The 27,335-nt window shown below is 52.5% G+C and overlaps 11 protein-coding genes across 11 annotated transcripts; 2 read left to right on the top strand and 9 right to left on the bottom strand.

The window, feature by feature from the left end:
• Positions 1-2,425: 2,425 nt before the first annotated feature.
• Positions 2,426-3,290, top strand: TRIVIDRAFT_31380 (uncharacterized protein; the record flags this gene model as incomplete). Its single annotated transcript, XM_014103638.1, has 3 exons — positions 2,426-2,617; positions 2,660-2,878; positions 3,024-3,290. The coding sequence occupies 3 exons, from the start codon at positions 2,426-2,428 to the stop codon at positions 3,288-3,290; spliced, it is 678 nt and encodes a 225-aa protein (XP_013959113.1).
• Positions 3,291-3,899: 609 nt separating this feature from the next.
• TRIVIDRAFT_31071 (uncharacterized protein) lies at positions 3,900-6,387 on the bottom strand (the record flags this gene model as incomplete). The annotated part of the gene is made up of 2 exons (XM_014103637.1): positions 3,900-4,833; positions 4,967-6,387. The coding sequence occupies 2 exons, from the start codon at positions 6,385-6,387 to the stop codon at positions 3,900-3,902; spliced, it is 2,355 nt and encodes a 784-aa protein (XP_013959112.1).
• Positions 6,388-8,895: 2,508 nt separating this feature from the next.
• On the bottom strand, positions 8,896-9,964 carry TRIVIDRAFT_199479 (uncharacterized protein; the record flags this gene model as incomplete). Its single annotated transcript, XM_014103636.1, has 3 exons — positions 8,896-9,096; positions 9,183-9,618; positions 9,687-9,964. 3 exons carry the CDS (start codon positions 9,962-9,964, stop codon positions 8,896-8,898), a joined length of 915 nt encoding a protein of 304 aa, XP_013959111.1.
• A 1,411-nt stretch (positions 9,965-11,375) lies between these two features.
• On the top strand, positions 11,376-12,645 carry TRIVIDRAFT_29781 (uncharacterized protein; the record flags this gene model as incomplete). Its single annotated transcript, XM_014103635.1, has 3 exons — positions 11,376-11,522; positions 11,587-11,695; positions 11,807-12,645. 3 exons carry the CDS (start codon positions 11,376-11,378, stop codon positions 12,643-12,645), a joined length of 1,095 nt encoding a protein of 364 aa, XP_013959110.1.
• Positions 12,646-12,983: 338 nt separating this feature from the next.
• On the bottom strand, positions 12,984-14,621 carry TRIVIDRAFT_30160 (uncharacterized protein; the record flags this gene model as incomplete). The annotated part of the gene is made up of 3 exons (XM_014103634.1): positions 12,984-13,515; positions 13,648-14,317; positions 14,399-14,621. The coding sequence occupies 3 exons, from the start codon at positions 14,619-14,621 to the stop codon at positions 12,984-12,986; spliced, it is 1,425 nt and encodes a 474-aa protein (XP_013959109.1).
• Positions 14,622-15,641: 1,020 nt separating this feature from the next.
• TRIVIDRAFT_84807 (uncharacterized protein) lies at positions 15,642-17,598 on the bottom strand (the record flags this gene model as incomplete). The annotated part of the gene is made up of 1 exon (XM_014103633.1): positions 15,642-17,598. The coding sequence occupies one exon, from the start codon at positions 17,498-17,500 to the stop codon at positions 15,791-15,793; it is 1,710 nt and encodes a 569-aa protein (XP_013959108.1).
• A 1,030-nt stretch (positions 17,599-18,628) lies between these two features.
• Positions 18,629-20,130, bottom strand: TRIVIDRAFT_168727 (uncharacterized protein; the record flags this gene model as incomplete). Its single annotated transcript, XM_014103632.1, has 5 exons — positions 18,629-18,920; positions 18,998-19,138; positions 19,233-19,532; positions 19,601-19,770; positions 19,830-20,130. The coding sequence occupies 5 exons, from the start codon at positions 19,879-19,881 to the stop codon at positions 18,801-18,803; spliced, it is 783 nt and encodes a 260-aa protein (XP_013959107.1).
• On the bottom strand, positions 19,873-20,346 carry TRIVIDRAFT_139061 (uncharacterized protein; the record flags this gene model as incomplete). Its single annotated transcript, XM_014103631.1, has 2 exons — positions 19,873-20,015; positions 20,076-20,346. Coding segments are annotated over 2 exons (414 nt in total), but the record flags the coding sequence as incomplete, so codon positions are not given.
• Positions 20,347-20,777: 431 nt separating this feature from the next.
• TRIVIDRAFT_61661 (uncharacterized protein) lies at positions 20,778-21,671 on the bottom strand (the record flags this gene model as incomplete). Its single annotated transcript, XM_014103630.1, has 2 exons — positions 20,778-21,527; positions 21,609-21,671. 2 exons carry the CDS (start codon positions 21,669-21,671, stop codon positions 20,778-20,780), a joined length of 813 nt encoding a protein of 270 aa, XP_013959105.1.
• A 578-nt stretch (positions 21,672-22,249) lies between these two features.
• On the bottom strand, positions 22,250-23,746 carry TRIVIDRAFT_30995 (uncharacterized protein; the record flags this gene model as incomplete). Its single annotated transcript, XM_014103629.1, has 1 exon — positions 22,250-23,746. The coding sequence occupies one exon, from the start codon at positions 23,744-23,746 to the stop codon at positions 22,250-22,252; it is 1,497 nt and encodes a 498-aa protein (XP_013959104.1).
• Positions 23,747-24,422: 676 nt separating this feature from the next.
• bip1 (molecular chaperone bip1) lies at positions 24,423-27,036 on the bottom strand (the record flags this gene model as incomplete). Its single annotated transcript, XM_014103628.1, has 5 exons — positions 24,423-24,751; positions 24,813-26,060; positions 26,132-26,372; positions 26,440-26,624; positions 26,695-27,036. 5 exons carry the CDS (start codon positions 26,830-26,832, stop codon positions 24,572-24,574), a joined length of 1,992 nt encoding a protein of 663 aa, XP_013959103.1.
• Between the last annotated feature and the right edge of the window lie 299 nt (positions 27,037-27,335).

Raw genomic sequence — 27,335 nt, 5'->3', positions numbered from 1 at the left:
ATATGACGAGTTCAGCACAGCAGAGTCTTGCCTTGCCTCTTCTGTAAAGTCGTGCTTCTACCCCTCTGGCGCCAGGTCGGAGGAGCTCCGACTGGCCCACGAATCCCCAAAAGTCAGACGATATAATGGGCGAGATGCTCACCTCGTATATACAGGCACAAGTATTTGCTGCACCGTCGATCAAGATGCCAGAGTTTCAATAGTTCCAATGTCGACCTTGACACCTCATCATCACCGGCTTGTCGCGGCACCGGCATCACCAATGTGCGACTCGGCCGCCCGCACGACCGGTTTCACACAGATCCAGCCCTCAGCCCGCCACCATCTCCAACGCACATGCTGCTAGCTCACCGGTCACAATAGGGCGCCCTTCACCCGTCGCTCCCGTCCCCCAGGAGGGTTTGCTTGTCGCCTTGGCCTTCAGCCGACCCTCCTTTACCCCTTGCCCTGGCCTCGACTCTGGACGCTGGCTGCAGCGGAGAGAGACGTCGTAGCAAATCGGGGGAGTCGCTCGCGTCCAGCCTCACCATGCATGTCTAGGATCCTTCACGCAGTTCTCGTATTAGCTTTTTCCCTGGCATTCGCCTGCCCTCCTCTTGTCGTTTACTGCTGCTTCTGCTCTCGCCTAATGTTCGCCTTCCAGGGAGGGAAATGCACGATCCTGCGATTAGCGCCATCCACGCCGGCTCCCAGGCAATTGGTGCGAGAAGCTCCTTGCCAGGGGCAAGATGCCTCAGGTGGTAGTCATCTGGTCGCCACAGTACGAGGGCCAGAGAAGCGAGTTACTACCTAGGTATACAGAGTACGGAGTATACATACATAGGTGTTCATATTGTATACTACGAAGCCCCACGAGCAAAGGCCTTCCATCCCACGCCCAGGCAATTCAGGCACAAACTGTGATGCACCTCCCATGGGGCCAACAGGAGCCGATGTGGCATCATTTGCAGGGCCGATTGCCCGACTCTCTCTCCAGGCCTATCGAACCCCCTTCTTCCACCGAATTCTGCCAGAGGGGATGCAGAGATGCTTGTACATGCTGGCCCAGCAGGACGTACGGGATGGGACGGGGCCTGATTGGACGGCCCGGGCTATTACGGCGGCTCCCGTTTCTGCTCCTCCGGTCAGGATGAGAGAGAAAAAAAGAAGCCCCACCGCTGCAACCCCCACCATGGACGGCCGCTGGTATCTTCTAGCTTCTAGTAGGGGTATTGCCTATGTAGGTTTTTGTTTCTCTTCTGGGTTCTTTGTTATTCTCTTCGTTTATTCTGCAGGCACTGTAGGCCCAGAGACTGGGGGAATTGGAAAACGGGGACAAGGCCTAGAAGCACGGCTATTCTGAGTGACTGGGCATGCTGTCCTGTCCTCTCCGTGCTGTCTCAGCCATCCCACTAGATGCCGATGGCTGGCTGCTGTGCAACTCGACTGCTCGTGCGAGTACATGAATGCTACCTGCGACTTGTACATCCATAGTATACTCGTACCTAGGCATCCAGCCAGCCAGCCAGCCGTACTGGATGGACGCCACATGCAAATGGGACTGGCTTATCCACAGCTCCATCTGGTCAAGTCAACAACTGACGTAGCTCCAATTGGCACATGCGCCTGGCGACGACAATCAGTCGGCATTGCCCACGACTCGGCTCGGCTCTGCTTTGCTCGACTTATTACATTGAAGCTGCTACCTACAGGTACCTCTTACCGATACCTTCCAGTTTACCTGTACGCGTACCAACTTGGAAGTTAGCATTCGTAAAGGTACGCCTCAGCGCTTCATGCAGCTGCCGCCGCCGTTTCTCCTTCCAGCTGCTTCCCTCCAGCCCTCCATCGCTCCCCCCCGACCTGTCATTGTTTGCCTACCTGCTTGCCGACCTGCTTGCCTACCTGCCCATAGCACCTGCCTGCCTGTCTAGCTCGCCAAACCGGCCGCCTGAGGCATCGTCCAGCCCCGAGCCACGAATCATTTGCGCCGCAGCCCTGGTCTGTGGCGACTCGGCCAAGGTAACCTGGCCTGGCCCAGCCTCAACTGTCCACTTCCACTTCTCCTTCGCATCACCACCGGCCTCACACACCCTGGGCCCTTGAGTTGGCTGCGCTCACCGACTTATTCTCGCCCCCAAGTGCTCCCATCCGTGCGTCTGCGCTCCGATAACTCGGCCGACTCACCCCGACCACGGCGAGAGGACGACACACCACACGACACCACCCGGCGCAAAGAGGTGGCCGCAGGAGAGCTCGCTCATCAGCAAGGCCACTGTAAATAGCACCCAGTGCTGCATATCCCCGACCCGTAGCAGTGCCGGCAGAAACCTCCGCCGGTCCATCGGCTGGCCCTTTGATAATTTGGGCGACTTTGGTGTTACACGCCAACCTGAGATCAAAACATCTCGATAGAAACCAAATACCGGCATCAATAGTCCGCGCCATGGCTCAATCACCACCGCTTTCCAGCAGCATCATTGCGCAGCTCGAAAAGTACTCTGCGTGTGATATCTCGGATGCCCTGCTGAAGCTCAAAGTCCCCGGCGCAGGCTACATTGCCGACCTCGTAGCATACAGCCCGCAGCAAGCGAGCCAAGCCACTCAGTCACGAGTCACCGTCGCTCCTGTATTCACAGTCTTGTTTGCTCCAAAGGGGCAGCCTGCCGGCGTTAGCGAGGGCGGTGGTAGCCTCCCGCCGCAAAATATCCCCAAGGACGTCCATTGGGCTGATTTGGCCGAACCTGGCACCTTTGCCGTGCTGAAGCAACCTCCAGGCCAGACAAACGCTGTCTGCGGTGGCATCATGGCCCTCAGGATGAAAGTACGCCGGGTAACAGGTATCATTGTTGCCGGAAGAGTGAGAGACCTAGACGAGTTGAGAAGCACCAATCTGCCTGTAAGAACCCCTCACCATCTTCCCCCCCTACCCCCTGCAACCTGATGTGAGCACCCCCCTCCTCCTTCTCCTCTTGGCACTTTCCAACTCTTGACACACCTCCCCCCCTTGGACGAGCTCTTTTTCACCAGCCTAAGCTTTGCAGATCTGGGGCTACGGCACCTCCACCGTAGGATCTGGCGGCGGCAGCGTGCCCTGGGCGACCCAGGTGACGGTCCAGGTCAATGGGGTTGACATCAACCCGGGCGACGTTGCTTTCAGCGACCCAGACAACGGAGTTGTGATTATTCCCCGAGATAAGATCGACCAGGTTTTGGAGCTGCTACCTGGCCTTGTTGCTGCGGACGACAAGGTCAAGGAGGAAGTTCTCAAGGGCATGTCAGTCTATGAAGCGTTCAAACTACATCGGTGAGCGTGAGACGTACAATAAGCCAGCGGGCCCAGAGCGAAGGCAAGGTAAGTCCTCTGAAACGATATAGACTATTCAGAGCCCCATCCTTGCCACCTCTCTCCACCGTTGGCCACGTCCTGTTTTGGATTTACATGGTCACGAACAATTTATATGTCTATCTCATGGGTTTGGGAGCAAAACTTGTAAGCTCAAATCTCGTTAATACCTATAGATGAAGTGGCCCGCAGGCTTAGTCGTGTCATTAATTCATGAACATGCAATCATACAGAAGAACCCATGCCCCAATGTTTCAACAAAAGGAAAGAACCAAAAAAAAAAAAAAAAAAAAAAAAAAAGGACAACCCTTGCCACTACCCAATGTTTCTCCTTCTCAACCGGACTTGTTTGTCCCATGAGTTCAGGGAGAGAAGGGTGAGACGCCAGCAAATAAAAAAAATACCCCCATTGGCAATCTTCTGATTTGTTTACAATTTTTTTTTCTTGTTTTCTTGTTTTCTTTGTCCTTGAAAGTGATGTTTTTTTTTTCTTTTTCCCGTCGTCGAAAGTATAGAGCCAAATGTCGCAGGTGGGCTTCTATTTCCGAATACGTAAAAGTTACCATCTTTTCTCTCATATCCAGCCATCCCTTGGAGGCGGCTGTGTCTTATTTGAGCTAAAGTCGAGTTTGGGCATGTCGAGCTTTGGCGCATCCTCAACCTTCTTTCGCTGGGCAGTCTTGACCGGGGATCGGGCATCAGCAGGCGGCCCGTACCTCACGTCCTTGACGTCCCATCCATCCTCTGCGGCGGCGGCGACCCAGGTCCTCAGGCCGGTGTGGACGCTGCCGTAGAACTTCTCCTTGCACAGCCGCAAGCTGCCGCCCATGCACCGCTCCCAGCCCGAGATGCGAAGGTCGGCTCGCAGGCGGTTCCTCTCGTCGAGCGACAGAGTGCAGGCCAGGATGGCATTCATCAGGTCCAGGTGAGACGCGAGGTAATTGGTCGCGTCCCACTCCACGCCGCCCACATAAGGGGCAGCGGGCACCGGGGCCTTTTCTTGGGGGAAATGGCGGCGCATGTATGCATACTGCTCGTCGTTGTTGGTAAGACGGCCCATGCCTGCATCGCCTGAGCTGTCCGGGTCGGCCGTCAGCGCCACCACGTTGAGGTGATGGAGAAAGATCCAGAAGACTTCCTTGGTCACGCTGACTACCTCCTTGCACCAGACGCGGTAAGGCCGCTCTTGTCTCATTTCCAAGACGAAGGGAAGCGGTCGAGCTGACTCCTCCGGCTCTGGGTCCCGCAGGTGTCTCAGGACGCTCCTGGCTCTGATGACGCGCTCGGCGGATGAGGCGGACTCGATGTACGTATACAGCACTGACGTGACAATATTGCGCGTAGTAAACTCGCTGGGGCCCTTCTTCTCGGGGTCGAAGAGTAGGTGTAGTAACTTGGGGAAGAGGTCTGCCTGGACCGAGTGGAGATACTCCATGGCCTTTGCCGTGGTGGACAGGGCCTTGAGACAGAGGAGGTTCTCGTGGAGGAGAGCATCTTCGTGCTCCTCTCTATTTTATCAAGTTAAACCAGACCTCACACAACTCAACGGGGTGAGAGGGCAGAGGGAAGAGGTCAAGGAGAAAAGAAAAGAAGGAAAAAAAAAAAACAAGATATAATACGTGACGGGATATGGCAGCTTACCTCCATTCCACCTCCATGATGCGGTTCAGCAACCCGACAATTTCCTTCATCCCCCCGTGCTGGATAAACTCTTCGATCCAGGCAACGGTCTCATTCCGCAACAGCAGCCTTAGTTTGTGAAGTTTGCCCACCTCGACCTGCTGCGGTTGGCGCACCTTTCTAAGGTACGCGACATAGTCGGCCGGCCCCTGCTGGAGCTTGATCTTGGATAGCAGCGTGCTCCCTGCAGATGAGTTGCCGCTCGAAATCGGCCGGTCGCTGGCTACACTGTCGGCCGACTTGTTTCTGAAGTGACGGCCCAGAGTGCTCTCTCCCTTTGTGGACTTTTTTGATGATGATCGGCCTTTTGACGTCGAGCGGCCCTGCGTCGAGCGGCCCTGCTGCTGCTCCTTCTCCTTCTTCGCACGAGAGAATGTGAAACTTCTGCCGCGATTCCGCTTCGGCTTTTCCTCTTCCCCATCGGAAACAACGGCGGAGTCGGCTGCAGCAGCGGCGGACGAGGAGGAAGCCGTGGCAGCGGTGCCATTAGTGCTGTTCATGCTGGTTCGGGGACGATCCGGTTTGCGCTCCAGCTTGGCAGCTCGCATCTCGGCCCAGTCTTGTCTGATAAACTCCAGTTTGATGGTGTCGCTCAGATTCCGCATCTTGTAGCGCTGATTTTCGGGAATGTTTCGGCGATCCAGGAGCGCCTCGAGCTGCTTGTTGATGTCCTTCAAGTCAAGGGTGTGACCTGCCGTCGTGGGCGAGCCGCCTCGGGGAGTCGACGTCTCCGACTTGGATCGGCCATGACCGAAGCTGGCAAAGGCGCCAAAGACCTTGCCTCGTTCGCGAATGGACTTGCCCTTTGACGATGCTGCTGATTTTGACCCACTGGGCGAGTCCGACTTGATGGATGACTTCTTAATGTCTTGCTGCGACCTGGTGGGATGCATGTAAGTGCGCGGTCGTTCCTTGGCCATCGAGCGTCTCTCAGAGGAATTCCTCGAACTTCTAGTCGGGCTGGGGGGCGCAAGAGAGTTTGACGACTCGTTGCTGACGAATTGGGCATAAACTGGCAGGGTAGCACTGCGCGGCTCATCCGGCGTTCTATTTTCCTTATCCTTTCCCGGCTGTATTTCCTCGCCGTCCGTCACCAGCCTATGTAAACTCTTAATCGTCTTGGGTCGGCCGAGAAGACCGGTGAGCTTCTCTCCCGACTTTGCCTTCTTAGGACTCTTGGTCGGAGACGAGTCGCGCGACTTGGTCATGCTGAGGAACAGGCTCTTCTTGGTAGGCGATTCGTCGCGGGCGGCGGGCTCGACATCTGGTCGGCGTTCGTCTCGCGACTTGCGGGGAGAGGGTCGAGGGGCTTGCTCTTGCTGGTTATGCTGCAGCTCGCCGAGCGCGCCAGGGTGGTTCCTGGAGAAGTTGCCGACGGGCATGACGTTTGTGAACTGAGCCTCCAGGGGCGAGGCCTTGGCGTCGTTGGCGGACTGCTCACGGCGGTGGATGAACTTTAGGACGGAGGGCTTCGATCGGTGCCGTGGAGGGCTGAAGTTGGCCGTGGGATTGTAGACGCCATTGCTCGAGGCCATGGCACCCGGCTCGCTGCGTCGAGCAGACCCGGCTCTCTATTTCTCGTCGTCTTTTTATTCCTTTTTTCCCCCCTTTGTTCTCTCCGTCTTGGGTGCGTGTGTCGGCTTCCGCGTTGCACAACCAGGTCGCTTTTGCGAAAGCTGCTTGTTACACAACAACAAGACAGGAATTGGATTGTCTCGGACTGACTGGGAGGGGAGGAGGGGGGAAGAAGTAGAAGAAGGAGAAGAAGAATGGCGGAACAGATACAGGAAGGTATAGCCGGTTAGTAGTATGAAGATGATGTGAAACGCGACAAAGCCAAGAAGAAAGAAAAGGAAAAAGTAAAGGAAGCCCTCTGACGGGCCAGAAAGGGGATCTGGTGATGCTTTGATGAGATGGATGACGGAAGCACAAGCAAAAAAGAAGCGCGCCAAAAAGGGATGCCTCGAGCTACGAAAGGCAACGCGGCATTGCAGAACTGCGAAAGGGAAGGAAGGCTTGCTGCTCTGATCTCGGGGTGACCCTTTTTTTGACCAACCTTGCGCCTACATGTTCTTTTGCAAGAGTACAGGTATTGCGTCAAGTGGAGATTGTTCCTTTAGGGGAGCGCTGACCTTTCAGGGAGTCGCGCTGTCGGATTTCTGGGCTGGCAAGCTGGGGGGGGGTTGGAAGTGGCGGGCTGTTGTTGATGTGGGGGAGGCGGTTGCCGGGGGAACGGGCAGAGGCGGACCGGGGTTTATTGGTGGGCATGCAAGCATTTTGGGAATTTCAGGGCCAGGGGGGGATATGTCTTGTGCTAGCCCAGCCAATGTGCAGTAGCATGGCTGCATGTGCATGTGCGTAGGGACCTTTTATTGCACCGGTCTGGACAAGTTTCTACGGCTTTTGCAGGTTTCTATTCCTGTCTGTTCTGTGCTGTTCTGTGCTGTGCTGTACCTGCGAATTTGTATGGAGCATCGCAGCTTTTGTATGTACTGGACTCGTACTAGAACACGCGGAACCGGGGGCGGTGCTTGGGCCGGGGGCTTGTGGGTGGGCTTTGCTTTTTCCCTGGGCGGTTTTTTTTTGGCGTTGCGGCGCGTGGCGGCGAGAGGGTGAGTGAGTGAGACATGCAGCAAGATGTGCCGGTTTCTGGGGAAAAGAAAAAGGGACGGTAACTTTTTTTTTTTGTTTTGTTTGAGGGTGGTGTGGAGAGAAGTTGAATGAGGTCTTTTTTTTTTAATTGATCTCGAAAACTCTCTTGACATGTGGTGTGTGGATGTGACCAGTCGGATGATGGCGGTATCAAGAGCCGGTTTTTGACTTCTACGCTGTTTAATTTTTTGGCGGGCTGTGATGGTCGTGGGCCGGGAAGTCGAGAGGCTGGTGAGAGGCTGGGACGAGGCGAGTGGAATATCCCTGCTTGGTTTTTGTCGTCGATGAGAGTCCAGGCTTTTGTTGGGGGTGGCTGGAAGAGAAAGAAGGAAAAAAGAAGGAAGCGGATCAGGTGTGATTGTGACGAGATTGAGAGCGGCATGGTCTTTCGTCACATGGCGGGGCGGGCTGTGTTTATCTTTGCGTCAAGTTGAGGTTGGCGAGGCGAGGCGGTTGGTGAGGATGGATGGCGTGCATCGTGAGTTGGCGGTTGGTCAATTGGCGGGCCTTTGCGGGAGGACCAATCCAATCGGGGCGTTTTGTTCGTTTCGATGACGGGACGGGAGGACCTTGAGAGGTTTGATGGCGTGTTCCATGTACGTGTGTATGTATGTAAGTATGTTGCAATGTATGTATGTTGTATGTATGTTATATGTTATACCGCATGTATGTATGTATGTACGTGTGGTATGAGATAAGAGGGGGGCGGATGCGGATGCTCGGCGGCCGTCCGTGCAAGGGAGAAAAGCAAGGCATACATTACGAATGCCTGAGTCAAGTTGAGCGCACGTGTGAGTTGCCGTTGCTGGGTTTTTTGCAGGGGTGTGAAGGGGGGATGAGAGAATGAGTTGTGCCGACGTGACATGAGATGCTTTGGGTGAGAGAGACAATGAGTGAGTGAGAGTGAGAAAGAAGAGGTGAGTTGTGAGTTGGAGTATCATCCGTGAAATGCGTCAAAACTCAGAAAATGGAATTAATTTGTCAATTGCAGTCTATGCGCCTCTGCAGGTTTACCCAGGTAGGTAGGTGATAATGCTAGCCTCCATACATAATACACATGATGTCCTCCCAGCTCGTTTTCTTTCTTCTTTACATCCCATAATCCAGCAAGGCCGTTCATAATACATGGCAATACTCATCAAACAAAAAAAAAAAGAAAGAAAAAAGAAAAAAAAAAAAAAAATACATCGCTAAACAGTCTCTTTCTCTTCATCTTGTCCTGTCTTGTCTTGTTCCCTTTAAAACTGCTTGCCCTTGTATCCCTTGGGCGCCAGCACGACGTTGTACTCGAGATCCAGCTCGGCCTTGTCGTCGCCCTTGAGCGGCTTAAAGTCGATGATGAGGTCGTCCTTGACAGCGAAGACGGTGTCGGTGGCCAACCAGGGGTCGTCCTTGGGGTAGAGCTGCGTGGTGCAGCCCTTGTACTCGGGGTGGGTGACCTTTGACGACTCGTGTTAGTCTCCCGCATCATCGCTTTGTTTTTTTTTTTTTTTTTGACTTGTCAAGCTGGATCTGTTTTACTCACCATGATGTGGATGTGGGCAGGGCGCATGGGATGTCTGTCCATGAGCGACAGCAGCTTATACGCAGGCCCATCGGTGGGCAGCGAGTACGCCGTGGGATGGTAGCAGTAGAACCAATACTTGCCGTTCTCGTCGGCCCTGAACTTGCCGCGCAGGTTGTTGGGCGTCTGGTTCTCCGGGTCCTGGAAGTCGTACTTGCCGTTGGCGCTGGCCTGCCAGATGTCGAAGACGGCGTTGGGGATGGGCTTGCCGGTCAGCAGGTCGGTGATGGTGCCGTGCATGAGGGCGACGCGGCCCGAGGGGTTCGGGTCCTGGATGATGGAGGCGCCGTTTTCGCGGAAGGGGGCGTTGGGGGACCAGAAGGGGCCGAGGATGGAGGACGAGGTAGGATCGATGTCGCCCTCGGCCACGATCTTGTTGGCGATTTCATCGACGAGGCTGTTTGGGTTGTTGGTGTTAGTTGTGGGTTGAGAAAGAGTTGAGGAAGAGTTGAAGAAAAGACTTACGACTCCAGGCCCAGGACATCAGACACGCGGTGCGCCTCGTTGCGCGTCTTGGTCGAGATCTGGCCCACGGCGTTGATAAAGTGCACGCCCGTCATCCACTCGTCGACCGTCAGCTCGACCTCGCGCGCAAAGTCGTGCAGATGCCGCAGCAGCGAGCTCATGACCTCGCGGTTGCGGGGGGTCATGTTGGGGCCCATGGTCTCGATGACGCGCTGCGTAAAGGTTGGGTCGAAGCGGCTGCTCTGGCCATTGGTGCCGTTGGTGCCGTTGGTGGCCATTTTGCTGGTATTGATGTGATGTGGGTGTATATGAGATGAGATTGGAATGAGTGAGGATGAAGTTATACCAAGGTATCAATCAGAGTCTGTATGTGTGTGTGTGTGTGTGTGTGTGTGTCTTTGGAGGTTGAGGTGTGAGATGAGATGGGATGAGGAGATGCAGACAGATAGACAGACAGACAGACGTCCAGAGATATATATATAATCGATGCGAGTATACATACGTAGCACATAAGAATTTCATTAGTGTCCAAACCCTATGTAATAGCCACTATACTCGTACTAATCCATCCTCTTCCATGCCTTCGATTCACATGCCCATCATCCCCAGCGGATAAAGGCTTTGTCTGGCTTCTGTCAGCGCCACCCCGTCGTCAGTGGAACCAGCTAAACCCGCCTCTAGCCCCCCTGCCTCGACTCACGGAAACGAGGTCCGGGAGCTGAAGTCGGGACTCGTAGCGACCGACAGACACGCGGGACAGCCGCGCGCCGGAGCTGCTGGGCTTGTTGGTATCTTCTGGGGCTCTTGGATACTACCGTGGGAGCTGCAGGGGGTAGCCAGATGGAATCATATAGATAACACATTACGACATTTCGACTCTATCTTTGCTTTTTCTCTTCAGTCTCTCATCATAACAACTACTAATACACAATTACATATAAACACATCAATTCCTCCATTTACTGTAATTACCACCTCTCGTTCTCAGCAACTTAAACAAAAAAAAGAAAAAGAAAAAACCTCCCCCGGATTCCCTTTCCGGAGCTCACGGCTACATGCTCTAACTACCCGGAGTCGCCCAATTACCGAACCTACAAACCGGCGGCAAAAGCCCCTCACTTCTCACCCATTTAGCGCCTCCCCCACATTTCTGCTTCCCAATTTTGCCCCGCGATTTTCTGCTTCTGGATTCTCCGGATCCAGGGCGCGGCAAGGGCTCTCTATCTCTCTCGCGCTCTCTCTCTCCCAGCCAATGCCCGTCATTCCAATACCGGTAAATCAAATCAGGCCTTCTTCTCCTTGTGGCATGTTTTTTTTTTCCGCTTCGGATATGGCGGCGCTAGTTTTGGGGGGGCGCCGGCACTAGCTTCGGGATGGGGGGGGGGTTTACTTGGAGTAGCAGAGCAATGATGTAGGTACGGGGTAAAGGAATATCCAGCTTGCCAATACAACAGTAGCAGTATTGATTTCGGTTTCAATCCATCTCGACTTGCATCGTCAACGTCACGCCATTTTCAGATGAACAGATCATGCTCCTTTCGCTTTTGTCATCGTAATTTCGGCTTGTACCCACGGTTCCTCCGCAATCCCACCTCCAATCAAGCAGTCTCCGTCTCCATCCAACGACTCCAATTCTCCTCACATCTCACAAACCAAGCTCAGCAACAACAACACGGAAAGCCGCCAAAGATGCCAATCCACCACCTCATGGTCGGCACTTGGACGCCGCCGGGCGCAATCTTCACTTTTGCGTTTGACGACGAGGCTCTGACCCTGAAACTCGTCGCGCGCACCGAGATTGCCCAGGATGAGCCCATCTCGTGGATGGCGTTTGACGTGAGTGCAGCTTCCTCCAATCTATTTCACGAGAATAATACTGACAATGCGATTTTCATAACAGCATGAGAAAAAAGCCATCTACGGCGCCGCCATGAAGAAGTGGTCCAGCTTCAAGGTCAATTCTCCCACAGACATCGTCCACCAAGTGTCTCACCCCATGCTTCACCACCGTGAGTCTCTCTTCACCCCATCTCTCACATATATACACATTTCATGATATATACCTATATACAAACCATCTAATATCCGCCTTCTAACACAAACAAACAAAAAAAAAACAGCCCTTGCCGCTTCCGCCGAAACAAACACCCGCGCCATCTTCCTCCTCCCCGCGCGCAAGCCCCCCTTCGCAGTCTACTGCAACCCCTTTTACAAACACGCCGGCCACGGCTCCGTCTTCACCACCGACCCTTCCTCCGGCGCCCTCACTTCCAACGTCCAAAACTACGAGTACCAGCCAAACAGCGGCATCCACGGCATGGTCTTTGACCCGACAGAGACGTACCTCTACTCCGCCGACCTCACAGCCAACAAGCTCTGGGTCCACAAGAAGCTCGACGCCTCATCGCCCGAGCTCCAGCTCGTCGGATCCGTCGACTGCCCCGACCCGCGCGACCACCCGCGCTGGGTCGCCATCCACCCCTCGGGATCCTACCTCTACGCCCTCATGGAAAAGGGCAACCGCATCTGCGAGTACCTCATCGATCCCGCCACCCACATGCCCGTCTTCACCCACCGCCACTACCCCCTCATCCCGCCCGGCATCCCCAACCGCTGGACCCAGTACCGTGCCGACGTCTGCGCCCTCTCCCACTCGGGGCGGTACCTCTTCGCCTCGTCCCGCGCAAACAGCTTCGACCTGACGGGCTACGTCGCCGCCTTCAAGCTGTCCGACAGCGGCGCCATTGAGCGCCAGATTTGCTTGAATCCCACGCCCACCAGCGGCGGCCACAGCAATGCTGTCGCGCCTAGCGATTGGTCTGACGAGTGGGTTGCCATAACCGATGATCAGGAGGGCTGGCTGGAGATTTACCGGTGGCAGGACGAGTTCTTGGCGCGCGTTGCGAGAGTACGCGTCCCGGAGCCAGGATTCGGCATGAATGCTATTTGGTATGATTAGACATGAGAGAAAAAGAAAAGAGTTGGACAATTTCAAGGTAATAGAATAATAGAGTCCAGACCAAGAAAAAAAAAGACGTAGAGCATATAAAAGACACGTAATATTGAAATAAAAGAAAACAAGGGCATGTCTTCTCCGTAATTTGGAGCAGCACCCTAATCCTTCAAGACGCTTATAACATAGAAAAGTGAAAATGGAGACAACACTTTTGCGGTCCAGTAACCCGCATAAGATTTTTGTTTTCATCTGTTCCCCCTTTCTTTTTTGTATCATCCATACTCCGCCATATTTCCTCCTATTCCATGCACACTCGGAGTCCGTACTTCATCTCGCCCCCACTAGCTTGCACCGTTCTGGCCCTTACCCAGTAATGGCGTATGTTCATTGTGCTCCTCTGCAGCTTCTGCGTCGATAACAGTCGTCTTTGCGTCAGGGGTTGTGGTTGTCACCACCGTCGTTCCCAAGCCTTGCTTAATCTTGAATACACTTCCTCGTGTGCTGCTCAACGGGTTCGCCGCGCGGTTCGCAGGGCCGAGCTTCAGCTGCTGTCGCATCTCGTCGAGCGAAGCTTTCACAGGCACGGGGTTTTTCCCGATGCGACCGTCGGGTCCTGCTGAGTGTTGGCGCTTCATAAACACGGCTGTTTTGGGAGGGCGCTCAAGGTGGCCCGAGTCGCTCTTGAAAGAGCCAACTTCCACCTCCTGACCTTCTGAAGGTTTATGGTTGCTGCCCGCATTCTCCGGTGCTTTCCTGACTGCCACGCCTGCGCCTGGCACGTCGCTATGTCTGCGGTGGGCTCGGGGAGCCGGGGTCAGACGCCGAATGGCCTTGTGTACGTCGACGTAGACATCCGATTCGTCCACAATTTCCCTGTATATCTCACATTAGTAACTAGAAGTACGCCGCAAGTGCGTGAAAAAGAGTAGAACAAGGGCAGAACAAGGAGAAGGCCAAAAAAAAGGTAAAAGAGAAAAAGAAGGGAATCCCAATTGGTCTACTCACTCTCCAATGAGCTCTTCGATAACATCTTCCAGAGTAACGACACCGAGAGCACCGTGGTTAGCACCGGGATATTCAGACACTAGCACCATGTGTGATTTGCCTTCTTGGAAAAAGTTGATAATGTCGAGGCAGCTCGTCTCGGGTCGCGTTTCTACAACAGCTCCCAATTGCACATCTCTAACCGGGATCCGGTCTTCGGGATCGTATGTGATGAGCGTCTTGACAAGTAGCATGCCCACGAAGTCGGTTGGTTTGCCTGCGCGGTAGATGGGAATTCTCGAGTATCCGGAAGACAGAATCATGTCCATGGTGGCCTCATCCAGGATGTGGTCCTCGGCAAGAGTAAACACGTCGTCCATGGGCGTCATGACTTCCGATACGGGCTTGTCCTTGAGGTCCAAAACGGCAGTAATGATGGTGACCTCATCCTGGTTCAGTCGCTCCGACACTTCGCCAAGTGACTTGTGTAGCGTAACGAGCGTCTTGAGGCCGCTCTTCTTGTATAATGTGCCGTGATCCTCTCCGAGAATCCAATCGAGGAGCTTCGCGGTGGGCCATGCTACCGGCCCCAAAAGATACATGAGAATCAAGACGGGGGTGGACATGTATCCGCCAATAGGTAGGCCGTATCTCACACACACCGATTGAGGCACGATTTCGCCAAAGATGACTACGCTCCAGGTTAGTCTTAGGACACGCGGCAACGGAAGCAAACGAAAACTAGGGACAAGGATAGGCCAAGGGTGCTCACCGATAAGAATTGTACTACCCACAACAGCGGCAACACCGCCACCCAAGAAGCGGTCCAGCACGACGGGAAGCGATTCGTTGACGATGACGTTGGCGAGAAGGAGGGTGACGAGCACCCAATGCTTTCCGCGATTGAGTAGTCGGAGGACTCTCTCCGCGTTTTTGTGTTGTGGTTCGTTGGGATCGCCGGATAGGACCTGGAGGTAGATGGAGTCTTGGCCCATCAATCTGTGGCAATGTCAGTTTCTCGCCAGCCGCGATTCCGAGTTCGGACAACGTACGCGATAGTCAAGCCTGCAAAAGCACCGCCCAGCAGAACCAGCGTCATCGACGAGACAGCCAGCACCCACACGGGAGTGTTTGAGTGGTCGTCATTGTGGTCGTGCTGCGACACGGACACTGGCGCTGCTGAAGCTGTCAAGCAGAGGCCGAGCACTCGCCCCAGGCCCAGGACAGCAGGGCGGAAGCTGGCAAGCCCTCCGGTCGTGCTTCTCCTCGGCATAGCAGGATTATTCTTTGGCTAATTTCGATCCAGTGACCAAGGCGTAGACCGCCGCTGCGGAGGCTGAAAACGGCCGATCAATTGCTCTGGCGAGGCACGTCTCTGGTGTTGCGATCGAGAAAAGAGGACCCGCAGTCACTGGCTGCTGACGGTCTGGTAGCGTGCGATGTCTCCAGAAACGCGAGCTGACGACAGCGAAGAGATGGAGGAATCAAGAAGTGAGAAGAAGCAGGAAAGTGAAGACGGAAACTCGTCTGTTCAGGGCCGATGTCGATGCCTCGGGATCCAAAGCCCTGCGCAACCTCGAGAGGTTTGAGGTTTTAGGTTTTACCACGTAGCAAAGTTTCCTCTCGGGAGCTCAAGCCAGACAAAGCACAAGTACCTACGTAGTACTGGGGACGTCAGGAAGCTTTTGGGACGCTCGAGCCCTGTGGGCCGCCTGGAAGGCTAGCGGCTTTGGTGGAATCCAGTGGACCGTGCGCCATGACGACTGGTCTGGTTCCTGCGCCAAAGCGGCCCCACGCTCGGCAGTACGGCCGCATGTGCTGGTGAGCGCACTACGCCGGATGCACTATCCAATTCTGCATGCTGGATTTACAGCGACAGTTACAGTGCACCTCGACTTTTGGATTATGGATTGATGTTTCTGGTGCTTGAAACAACAGCTCGCTCCATTCCATCCATGGCCAAGGATCGCATTGTTTGCACCTGATTCAGGGCAAGAGCCACTAAATAGAGTTTTAAGCTTGATCCGCGCTGTTATTCTCCAATGTCTCTCTCTGGCGAGGTATGCAGAACCACGCAGAAAATGGTGGACGTACAGTGGTCATTCATACCAAGGTACTAATATATACGGCTCAATGATTGATAAGATACATACATATATCGCCATCACAGCTGCACCAACACCACGTCCAGCACTCCCTCTGACCTACGCAGTCCCTCCATCACCTCCTCGTCGACCGGCCTGTCTATTCCCAAAATCATCAGAGCCTCGTTCTCCCTTCTCACCGCGTCTGTTTCAGCTTGCTTCGAGTCTTCGTCTAAGCTGGCGACCTGCATGAATCTGATGTTGATCCCGTGAGACCCCAACACCATGCCGACGCCTCCAATCTTTCCCGGTTCGTCATAGTTGTGCAGGATGATCATCGTGCCCTCGGGATTGAACGTTGCATTGAAGCGGTCCAGCTTGGAGATGTACAGCCGTTTACCGGACGCGTACCCTTCAATGATCTGCTGGCCTCTGCCGTCCTCTGCGCGGGCTCTGAGTGTCACCAGGTTCGCGTACGTCAGCTCGCCCGCTTGGTGCGAGTGCGTCTCGCTTATCTTGATGCCCTTTTCCTTGGCAATCAGCGTTGCATTGACAATGTTGACGTGAGAGTCGCTGAACGATGCAACCAGCCCCTTTACCAGTGCGGCGTACAGCGGCTTCGTGTTGGACATGTCCGCCAAGTCGCCGTGGTAGATCAGCTCGAAGTTGCGTCCGCCAACCAGACCTCCCTTGGTCCGGACGAAGTGTTGCGTATAAAGACGCCCCATCTTCTCAATCAGCTGCACAAAGGGTTGCAGCTTGCGATACTCTTCGGGCAGAATGATTGGCGCGTTGACGGCGCTGGTGGGAAGGCCGCCTTGAAGGATCTCGAGCACTTGTGTGCACACGTCTATTGATACGTTCTCTTGGGCCTCAATCGTGGAGGCTCCTAAGTGAGGCGTGGCCACCACTTTGGGATGCTTGGCTATCTGACTAGCCGCCGTGTCTGCCTTTGGAGGTTCAGATGTGAAGACGTCGATGCCAGCCCCGGCAATCCATCCCTCGTCAAGAGCCTTCACCAACGCCGCTTCGTTATACACTCCTCCCCTTGCGACATTGAGCACTCGCGCAGTCTTCTTCATCAACTTGAACTCTTCTTCGCCGACAAGATCAAGTGTTGTTGCTAGCAGTGGCGTATGGATAGTGAGAAAGTCCACAGTAGGTAGGATGTCCTTCAGGCTGGACGCCAGGTCAACACCCGCCTGGCGTGCCATGTCTGGGTTGGCATACGGATCAACAGCAATGACTTGCATGCCAAGGCCCTTTGCCATTCGTGCCACATTCATGCCGACCTTGCCCAACCCAACGATGCCTAGGACTTTTCGTCCCACCTCGATTCCGACGAGCTTGCTCCGTTCCCAGCCTCCCTGCTTTAAACTTCCATCTGCCTTGCCAATATTCCTAGCAGTAGCAAGCAGCAAGGCTATCGTATGCTCCGCAGCGGCGAGGATATTCCCCGAAGGCGAGTTGACGACAATGACGCCCCGTGAAGTTGCCGCTGGTACGTCGATATTATCAACACCGACGCCCGCCCTTGCCACCACTCTGAGCTTTTTACCAGCAGTAAGAACCTCTTCCGTTACTTTGGTCTCGGAACGGACAATTAGGCCATGGTACCCCGGAATCTGAGAGATGAGTTCCGCAGGTGTCAGGCCTAGCTTGACGTCCACATCAAAGTGTGGCTCCAGCATTGCCATGCCATCTGGTGAAACCTTTTCTGGGATGAGGATACGAGGCCGGCCTTCAGCAACACCTCTGGCTGTGCCATTGCTTGTTGCGATTGGGGTCATTTTAAGTTTCTTTTTTTCTTTTTAACAAAAGATTATGTTCAATCAAAGGCCGATGATTTCAATCACCGGACGGCAGCACATGTGTATTATCAAAATTTGGACATCAACTCAGCATTTGGGTGTAAATGAAGAAAGCAGACGAGACGGAATACGAGCTTTATAAAAGAAACAACTTCAAACCTCGTTTTTCACGAGAGGAAACTCTCAAATTTCCTATATGACGTTTAGCCACGCACAGCAACCCCTCAGTAAGCCGTGTCTCTGGCTGCATTCGTTCGTCCACGCCAGACGCCGCCACGCGCACAGTCATTTGCACCACTAACGGATAAGAAACTCTCCAATCCTGGCGTCTGCCGGGCTTGAACGTGGCTGTGGCTGAACCAGGGCACGACATCGTGTGATGAGCGTGCCAATTCAGGGACACAGATGTAACCTTAAAACTCGCAGGCGACGAATCCAAGACAACCAGGACGACGTCGTTATGTCATGCGATTTGGTTCTTATCGTCGGAGTCCCCCCACGAATTGCAAGACAAAGATCGTAGGCGACGCCACCCTCCAAATAATGTATGTACATTGGCGGCTAATAACTCGTGTGGCCTATAACCTCTCTCAGCAACACCGTTCGAAGATCAACCGGAGATGCGGAGAGACAGGCGATCGATCTTGGGGAAGCGGGGGGGAGGGGGGCACCACCACATTTGGGGGCTGTCCATTGTTTGCCATTGGACAGTCCTGGGACAGTCCTGGGACAGAACACGGCCCGTTTTGCCGGCCCCTTTCGGCGACTTCCTTCATGCTCTGCGTGAGCTTGGGTGGCATCGTCCCACTGGTTGCGACTCGGTGTCAGATGTCAGATGTCGCCTGCTTTCTGAGCGTGTCGGACCCCCCACTGAGTGACGCTTGCGGTCTCACGCATTTCGGGAGTTTTTGGCTGCCATGAGGAGGGAAGGAAATGCGGTGAAATCGGTGTGATTTTTATGTCAGCATACCATCCACAACCCGCCGTGCTGTGCGGTATCGCATAATGGCTTTGATTTGAACTGGTAGCTGTTCCCATGTTCTCACCCATGTCGGGAGGAAGCTTGGCCGGTGAGATTTTGACAGGGATTGTACACAGTAGAAAGATGAATTGCCCGGTTTGTTGCTTAGACAACATGCAGCTTGTCAGATTGAGTCATCTACCCAATTGCCTCTAAGATATAAATGCAGCGTCATCCCTGCATTTGAACATGTATGATACATCACTTCCCCAAATGATAGGTATCCAAGCCGCAGAACTCAACAGCCACTCGGACTCATTATTCGTCTTCTTCTTCACCACCGCTATGCTCATCCTCGCCCCCGTCGCCGTCTTCGTCGTCGCTCTCGTCGTCATCGAGATTAGGATCAGGCATAACAATGCTATTAAGAAAATTAACCTGTTGCGCCACAGTTAGCATGGATTCCAAATCGTATAGAGAGAGGTAGACCAATGTAGTAAATAGAAAAGACATACAAAAGGGGACAGGCCTCTCAGTATCTCCTTGAGTTTCGCTTGCGCATCGTCACCAGTCAACAATCCGTGGTCAATCTTGGTCCCGACAGTGTAATTTCGGAGCTTGAGGAGTTCAATATCGCGATGTGTGACTTCGTAGCCCTAGTCAATCATCCAGTCAGCTAGACGATTCCTCTAATGAGACTGAGATGCGGATAGATGCAACAAAAATGAAATGATAGTAACCAAAACATACCATTGGCTTCTTCTTCAGAGCATTTTCTTGATTCTTCCCCACAAAAGCATTAACCACGCCCTCGACCCCATCCTTGGCCTTTACCGCAGGGAAAAACTCCTTCTTGAAGAGCGCATCGTTAAAGGCTCGTCGCCACCTCTCGGGCGTCTCGTCGATGCTCTGCCGCAGCTTTGCCACGTGCGCCGCCTCAGGATGCCAGAGACCGCCGCCGATGAAGGTCGCCTTGGGCTCGCAGTGGATGTAATACACCGCGTAGGGGCCTTTACGACCTGTGCGGGACCAAGCAGCGGAGAAGTGAGGCTATATTCGGATTGAGAGTGAGAAGAGAGAGTCTTTGCGAGGATGGTGGGATGAGGAGGAATGCGTACCTTGTACGGGGTAGGATCTTTGCTGAAGCGAATATCACGGTGAATGCGAAAGATGACGTCCTTTGCGGGCAATTCAGGGATAGTCTCATCGACCTCGATGAGAGTCTGCGTTGTTGTTTCGACAAACGACTGCCAGTCTTTCAACGCTCTCCTGTACTCTCCATCGTGTGCTGCAGCAATTTCCGTCAGCCGACATAGAGCTTAAGGCTGGAGTATTCGGATCGCTCACCTTTCAGCCACGGCCTCTTGTTGTTCGCCTTCAAGTCCCGCAGAAACAGCATGGTGTTGTTGTGCACCTTGTGATCTTCGTATTCTACGCCTCCCGTATCTCTCAGCTTCTCCAACGGGATGATCTCAACTTTTCTTGGTCCGTCATCGTCATCATCTTCATCCTCATCGTCCTTATCGTCTTCATCTTCAGGTACATCCTTGTACTGGTCTTCATCGGATTCCTCTTTGGCCTTCTTAGAAGGACGTCCACGGGACTTCTTTTTCGGCTGTACTTCTGCTTCCTCTTCCGACTCTTCTTTGTATTGCTCTCCGTCAGATTCGCTCTCTGCTTGTCTGGCTCTCTTCTTTGGTTGAGTTGCACGCTTCTTGCGTCCAGAAACTGCTTTTTCTTTTTCCTCCTCCTCGTCACTTGAACCCTCAAAATAGGCGCTCTTTACTTGTGTGCTAGATAAGCGGCCAGATCGCCGGCGCGTTCCGGCGGACTCCTGTTTAGGAGCAGATCGTTTAGCAGCAGGCATAACTGGATATTCAAAAACTGTAAGCGCTATTTGGAAGAATCAATGGCCTGCTATGATGAGGAAGAAAGAAAAAAGAAATGCTCTTTGTTCCTACCGCCCTTGTAAAGAGCTGACTTGATGTCGTCATCCATGGCGCGACAGCGCGTCGTAGATATGAGCGGGCTCCGCGCTATCACGTGACAGAATTCTGTATAACAGGATAGCTGCAATGAATTCAAACAGAGGACAGCTTTGGTGAATGAGAGTGGGAGAAAGGGGTTTTTTTTTTTTTTTTCTATTTCGACTACCACTTAATTTTGATAGTAGAATTTCCTCTGATTACTCTCTCCAGCACATCGACAGGCCAGATTCTAGCCGCCATCGCCCTGATGCCAAAATTGCCGTATAAATCCTGCAAATCACTAAAGTCGTTGGCCATTCCCCATAGCTTAGCCCTGCCTCTCCCAAGGCATCTCCGTCTGCTCAAACCCAGAGGCTTTAAATGTGTTTCGCATCGAGTGAAACATCTTCTTCAAGAACTCAAGATCCCTCACCTTTGCACTAATCCACTTCTCCGCCCGGGCATCCGTAACCTCGCCGTCTGGCCCCATGGCCTGGGCAACAGTAGCACAAACCCTCGCCACACTGCGCATTCTCTCGAATTCCTCTTTGGGGATCGCTTCCAATTCTTCGGGCAGATAGATGATCTCCATGACCTTGTAGAGGCGCTGAGGGAACTCCATGTTGATGATGAGCTCGGATTCGCAGAATTTAATGAGCTTCTTCTTGTACGACGCCCAGTTGGTGGCGGGTATGGCCGATAGCTCTGAGGTGAGATAGATGAACAAGCCCTCGAGGCGCTCACGGCGGCTGTTGGCAATGGATGGGTTGAATGAGACCTTGGGTGGTTGCTGGTCTTGGAGGTCCTTGAGACGATACAAGGTGCTCGTTATCTTGTCTTGTTGAGAGGCCAAGTCATCTGGAGTAGCACCTGCGACCATGTCGAGGAGTTCCATCACCAGTTGCTCCTGGCTATCGTTTTCTTGATCTTCTGTACATCCGGTAGCCATCTTGGTGTCAGTATTCCTTCTACGCCGGGTCTTTGGGGCTGTCACAGTTGGGCTATCAACGGTCATGGTATCAGGAGTCTCGCTGTAGATGGAACCCTGCTGCAAGCTGATTGTACTCGCTCGACTAGGCTGCAATCGTAATCTCTGGTAAGCAATCACTTCGTGGAATAAGTTTGCATGGAATCAGGGTAGAGAAGTAGTCCAACTTACTGCGCGTGATGCGGATCTCTCATCTGGAGCAAAAGGATTGTTGCTCTGCGTAGCATCGGCCATGTTGCCTGCTTTCGTAGTCAAGCTGTGTAAAGGAATATTCTGTGTGCAGCTTCCTATCTCGCTCGCTCGCTCTTGGTGAATGTCGTCTTTGAGTTACCAGAATAATCACCCCCAAAGTCGTCGATTGTGTTAGCTGGCTCAATAGGGCAAAAGCGGTGCTTCGTTCGTGAAAAGACTTGATTGTAAGGGTTGGAAAGCTTGAGAGCCTTGGTAGATATGTGGCAGTTGTGCCTTTGTTCAGATCAAGTGACGGAGTTCCAGAGCACTTCGATTTCTGTTGCTCATATACTCTCTCTTCTTCCACGTACTCCTCAAATTCTTCTCAACAGCTGTAGGAGACTGAAAACTTCTTCCTCATGCACACTCCAAAGGTTTGTCTTGGACCACAAATTGCCCTGAAATTGGCCGTGGTGGAAGATAAACAAGTTCCAGCTGCCTGCCACCTGGCTGCTCAAAGATATACGTGACGTACATGCACCTCTTGAGCAGGCGTCTGTGTAACCTGCAGGCACCATGACATTAGCAAAAATTGAGTGGAATATGACTTGTAGATAGTAATATAATATTTATTAACTGCTTCATAGATGCTCTAAAACATACACGAGAAGTACTTTATTATTCCATCTTGTGTGTGAGAAGCATAAATTGAGAGCTAGAGCTGCTGTATATCTACCCCAGGCCATTGCGACCTCAAGCGAGATCCGACCTAGACAAGACATGGATAAGAATGGCGCATAACATTGCCATCTATGCAACATGTGGAATATTCGATGTCCAAGTAGAAACATATGAGCCAGGGGGAGAAAGCAAAGTGTCCGAAACATCTCAACAAGAATAAAAAGCCTCGCAACGATGTATATGCATGAAAGTGAATAGAGAGCACCTACATCAAAAATAGATATCATTTTATTGAAGTGCCTGTTTGTTTTGATATGATCGTGTGTGATAGAGTAGATCCAGATGAAGGCTAAAATGGCGAAAAGAGGGGCTGTAGCCGTGTAAATGCTCGCACATCTCCAAAGAATCAACTCGACCCTTGATGGAAAAGCAAAGTTCCACGCAACAATATGAATGTCTCCAAACAGAGCCGCACCAACGGTTGAAATAATCGTAGATATGGCTCCCCCGAAGCCCCCTACAGCCCTTTGAGAGTCGATGCTTATCGGTGCGCCACTTAGAGGTTCATCAAACCTCAGCAGCTGGGTAAAACCCCTGTAATGACGTGTATATCCGAAATTTCGGAACACTTCTTCTGGTATGGGTTTATCACCATATTGCAGAATGGTTTGAGGGACACCCACACGCTGAGGCTTATTCCAATAAAGACAATGTATAATGATTGCACAGACAGCAAAAGCCACAACACCAACCTCGAGCGGTGAAACAGGGAGCCTTCTAGCAGCCCGTGCAATTATCTGAGCGACAGACCAAAGTATCTGTCCAACTGCGATTACCTTAACAAACATATCGCCTTTGGACTTGTCTTTAATTTCTTCCTCCTTTATATCAGGCAATTCCGAAATAACTTCCTTCTGCAGAAGCTTAAGGATGCTTTTACAGTCGAGATGATATGGATCGTTGTAGCTCTGTTTGCTCGTTGGCGTGCTTCGTATAACGAACCCTCCCATATTTGCATAATAGATGTGGCTCAAGCTCCAAGTACATGTACCTTCGTCTTTTACAACGAACTCATGTATTCCTTTATAATCTTGGCGTGCCTCTAACATGTCAAGAGAAGCCATAGCCATTATCAGCTCGGGAGCAATAATTGTCACAAGCATCCGCAATATGCTCCTGCAGAGACCATTCAAATCCCATTTGAGATCCCCAAACCACCCAGGGTCACGTCCATCGCGTTGTTCGGGAATATTAGGGTGTTGAAGGGCCCATGTGCAGGAAAAAATGGTGAAGAGAGAACTCCATAATATGTCGAGAGTGCCTCGAGTGTTAGGTGCCGACACATAATTCGACAAAGTGGTGGGGGCAGAACAGTTTGTTTCGAATATGTGGTATGCTTGAACGAGTGGAATTAAACAGAAGACAAGGAACTGGCTGGACCATCGTGGTAATGCCATTTGTAGTGATGAGTATCTTGTTACTGATAGAAATGAGTATGCCAAGAATGTTCAGGTAGGCTTTGCTTAGAATCTCATTAAATGCGGAAGGGAAGCGGCATTTTGGGCGACTGACTTGCTACCCAAAGATGAATTCATCTTGCCACGCCAGCTTATACGTTGTCCCCATCCGATTGGTTTGGCGATAGCATCTTTATATTATAACTCTCCCATTGGGTTGTTTAGCTTCTTCGGTGAGGCTGCGGAGGGGTTGGATGCAAGAGAGACAAGTTTTGTTGTCATTTGATTGGTACTATTTAGCCGTGCTGAACTCGCTGATGTATTGGCCCAAACGATGACCACGTATTAGTCAAAGTGTCTACACTTTACAAGGTTATGAAGATAATGAAAGCTGTATTCCTATTATCAGACAATATCTGCTCGTGCTCCATCATGACAATGCAGAGTGCAAAATGCAGATGGTTACATGGAAGTGGGGATGGAGCTTTTCGGTAATACGCTTCCGGGCGATTTAATTACGTTGGCCGGTAGCTATACGATTATACAAGTTCACAATGAGTGCTTCAATGCCTTCTGCTTGAAAAGAGATGCTAGGTCAAATCCACCAAGTCCTAATAACCATGATTGCCACATGATATCGACACAACTCTCTTCACAAACACAAGCACGATATGTTAGATCAAGATTCAATTTATGCATTTTCTTTACATTTGCAAAGTTGCATTCATATTTTTATAAGACTAAAAACATATCCGCGTCATAACCGACGATAACACCAGGGAACTTCTTTGGTTCCTCTAAAAGATAAACATCTATGCAATTTTTTTACAGTTCGTCGTGGAAGTCACCATCGTCCTCAGAGCCACCAGCACCCTGGTACATCTTGGAGGTGATGGGGTAGGCGACGTTGGACAGCTTCTCCTTCTGCTCCTCAAAGTCCTCGGTGGTGGCGTCAGCGCCGTTCTCCTCGAGCCACTCGGTAGCCTCCTTAACAGCGTCAAGGATCTAATTGCATGTTAGCAGCTGGTAATCATGAAAGAAAGATGATGGATTAGGTTCAACTTACAGTTTCCTTGTCCTCCTCGTCAATCTTGCCACCAAGGCCATCCTCATCGTTGACCTGGTTCTTCAGGCTGAAAGCGTAGTTCTCAAGACCGTTACGGGCCTCAATGCGCTCACGGGTAGCCTTGTCCTCCTCGGCAAACTTCTCAGCCTCGGCAACCATGCGGTCAATCTCCTCCTGGGTGAGACGGCCCTTGTCGTTGGTGATGGTGATGGACTCCTGCTTGCCGGTGCCCTTGTCGTGGGCGGAGACCTTGAGGATGCCGTTGGCATCAAGCTCGAAGGAAACCTCGATCTGGGGAACACCACGGGGAGCGGGGGGAATGCCGGTAAGCTCGAACTTGCCCAGGATGTTGTTGTCCTTGGTCATGGAACGCTCACCCTCGAAGACCTGGATCAGGACAACGGGCTGGTTATCAGCAGCAGTCGAGAAGATCTGGCTCTTGCGGGTAGGGATGGGGGTGTTGCGGGGGATGAGCTTGGTCATGACTCCGCCAGTGGTCTCGATACCGAGGGTCAGGGGGTTGACGTCCATGAGGACAATCTCCTCAGTACCCTTCTCTCCGGAGAGAACACCAGCCTGGACAGCGGCACCGAAAGCGACAGCCTCATCGGGGTTGATACCCTTGGAAGCCTTCTTGCCACCAAAGTACTCCTCGATGAGAGACTGGACCTTGGGGATACGAGTGGAACCACCGACCAGAACGATGTCGTCGACCTCGCTCTTCTTGACGTTGGCGTCCTTGAGGACCTGCTCAACAGGCTTCAGGGTCTTCTTGAAGAGATCGTTGTTGAGCTCCTCAAATTTGGCTCGGGTAAGAGTCTCGGAGAAGTCGTTGCCCTCGAAGAAAGCCTCAATCTCAATACGGGTGCTCATCTGGGAAGAGAGAGTTCGCTTAGCCTTTTCGGCCTCACGCTTCAACTTGCCCATGGCCTTGAGATCCTTGGTGATGTCGACGCTGTTCTTCTTGTTGTAGGCCTTGGCCAGGTAGTTGATGATTCTCTGGTCAAAGTCCTCACCACCAAGGTGGGTGTCACCGGCGGTAGCCAAGACCTCGAAGACACCGTTGTCAATGGACAGGAGAGAAACATCAAAGGTACCACCACCGAGATCGTAGACAATGATCTGGCGCTCGCCATCAGTCTTGTCCAGACCGTAGGCAATAGCGGCCGCAGTGGGCTCGTTGACGATTCGGAGGACGTTCAAACCGGCAATGATACCGGCGTCCTTGGTAGCCTGACGTTGGTTGTCCTACAAAGCCGTTAGCAAAAAGCTTTTTTTTTTTTTTTCTTCTGCGGCGCAGACACTAGAGGAAAACTTACGTTGAAGTAGGCAGGGACAGTAACGACGGCGTGGGTGACCTTCTTGCCCAAGTAGGACTCGGCAACCTCCTTCATCTTGCCGAGAATCATGGCAGAAACCTCCTCAGGAGTGAACTGCTTCTTCTCGCCGTTGACCTGAACCTGGACAATGGGCTTTCCATCCTTGTCAATGACCTTGTAGGGGAAGTGCTTGATGTCGGCCTGGATCTCCTTCTCGTTGAACTTGCGGCCAATCAGTCGCCTGCGCAACAGTTAGCAATTTCTTCATTTAGATGGATGGTTATAGTTGTTAAAGGGCGCAAACTGACTTGACATCGTAGACAGTGTTGGTGGGGTTGGCGGCGGCCTGGTTCTTGGCAGAGTCGCCAACCAGTCGCTCCTCATCGGTAAAGGCCACGTAGGAAGGAGTAATTCGGTTACCCTGGTCGTTGACGAGAATCTCAACCTTGCCCTTCTGCATCACACCGACACAGCTGTAGGTAGTACCAAGATCCTAGGAGAAGAGAAAACGTGTTAACACCACAATCGCAAACACCAATGGATTGGCGGGGTTGTCGACTTACAATTCCGATAACAGTTCCATAGTCGACTTCGTCGCTGGCGGCATTGGCCTTTCCGACAAATGCCAGAGGAGCGAAGAGAAGAGTAATCCAGCAGAGCAGGCCCAGCCCCAAGGCCAGGGAGCTCCGTGAACGAGCCATTGTTGTGAAGATGTGTGAAGAGGATCAAGATGCCCCGCGCAATGTATAAGCCCGGTAGTTGACAAGAGGAAAGGGAAAAGGGAAAAGAAAATGCGCAGCGATCTAACGCAGCGAGCTCTATTTGTCCTCGAACCGGCTTGTGAACCTGGTGAGGGGGTATCTTTGCTGGAGAGAAGAGAAAAAAAAATGGGTTGAAGACGAGAGGTGACGATCAGCCACTTTATGAATTGCCCCAGAAAAAGTTGAGGTGTCCAGAAGGCTCAAAAAGGCCAGATTTCAGGTAAGTTCAAGGCACGGGTCCCTGTGCGAACCAAACAGGGCCCCCGGAGCATTCAGCCCCACGTGACAGGGGTCTTAATTTTGGGCGATCGGACACTGTCTGCAGTATTTGCACTGTGAATGGGTGCCTGATTTCAGTAGCAAAGTACGGTGTGAATAACACAACTGCCGTAGTACGTGATGCGCCGTTGACAGCGCCCAGCGGCCGGGCCAAACAACCTCCC

This window comes from Trichoderma virens (assembly GCF_000170995.1).
Source record: "Trichoderma virens Gv29-8 chromosome Unknown TRIVIscaffold_4, whole genome shotgun sequence".
Lineage (NCBI taxonomy): Eukaryota > Fungi > Ascomycota > Sordariomycetes > Hypocreales > Hypocreaceae > Trichoderma > Trichoderma virens.
Note: the sequence above shows the minus strand (reverse complement) of the source record. Positions and strands in the feature narration are given on the sequence as shown.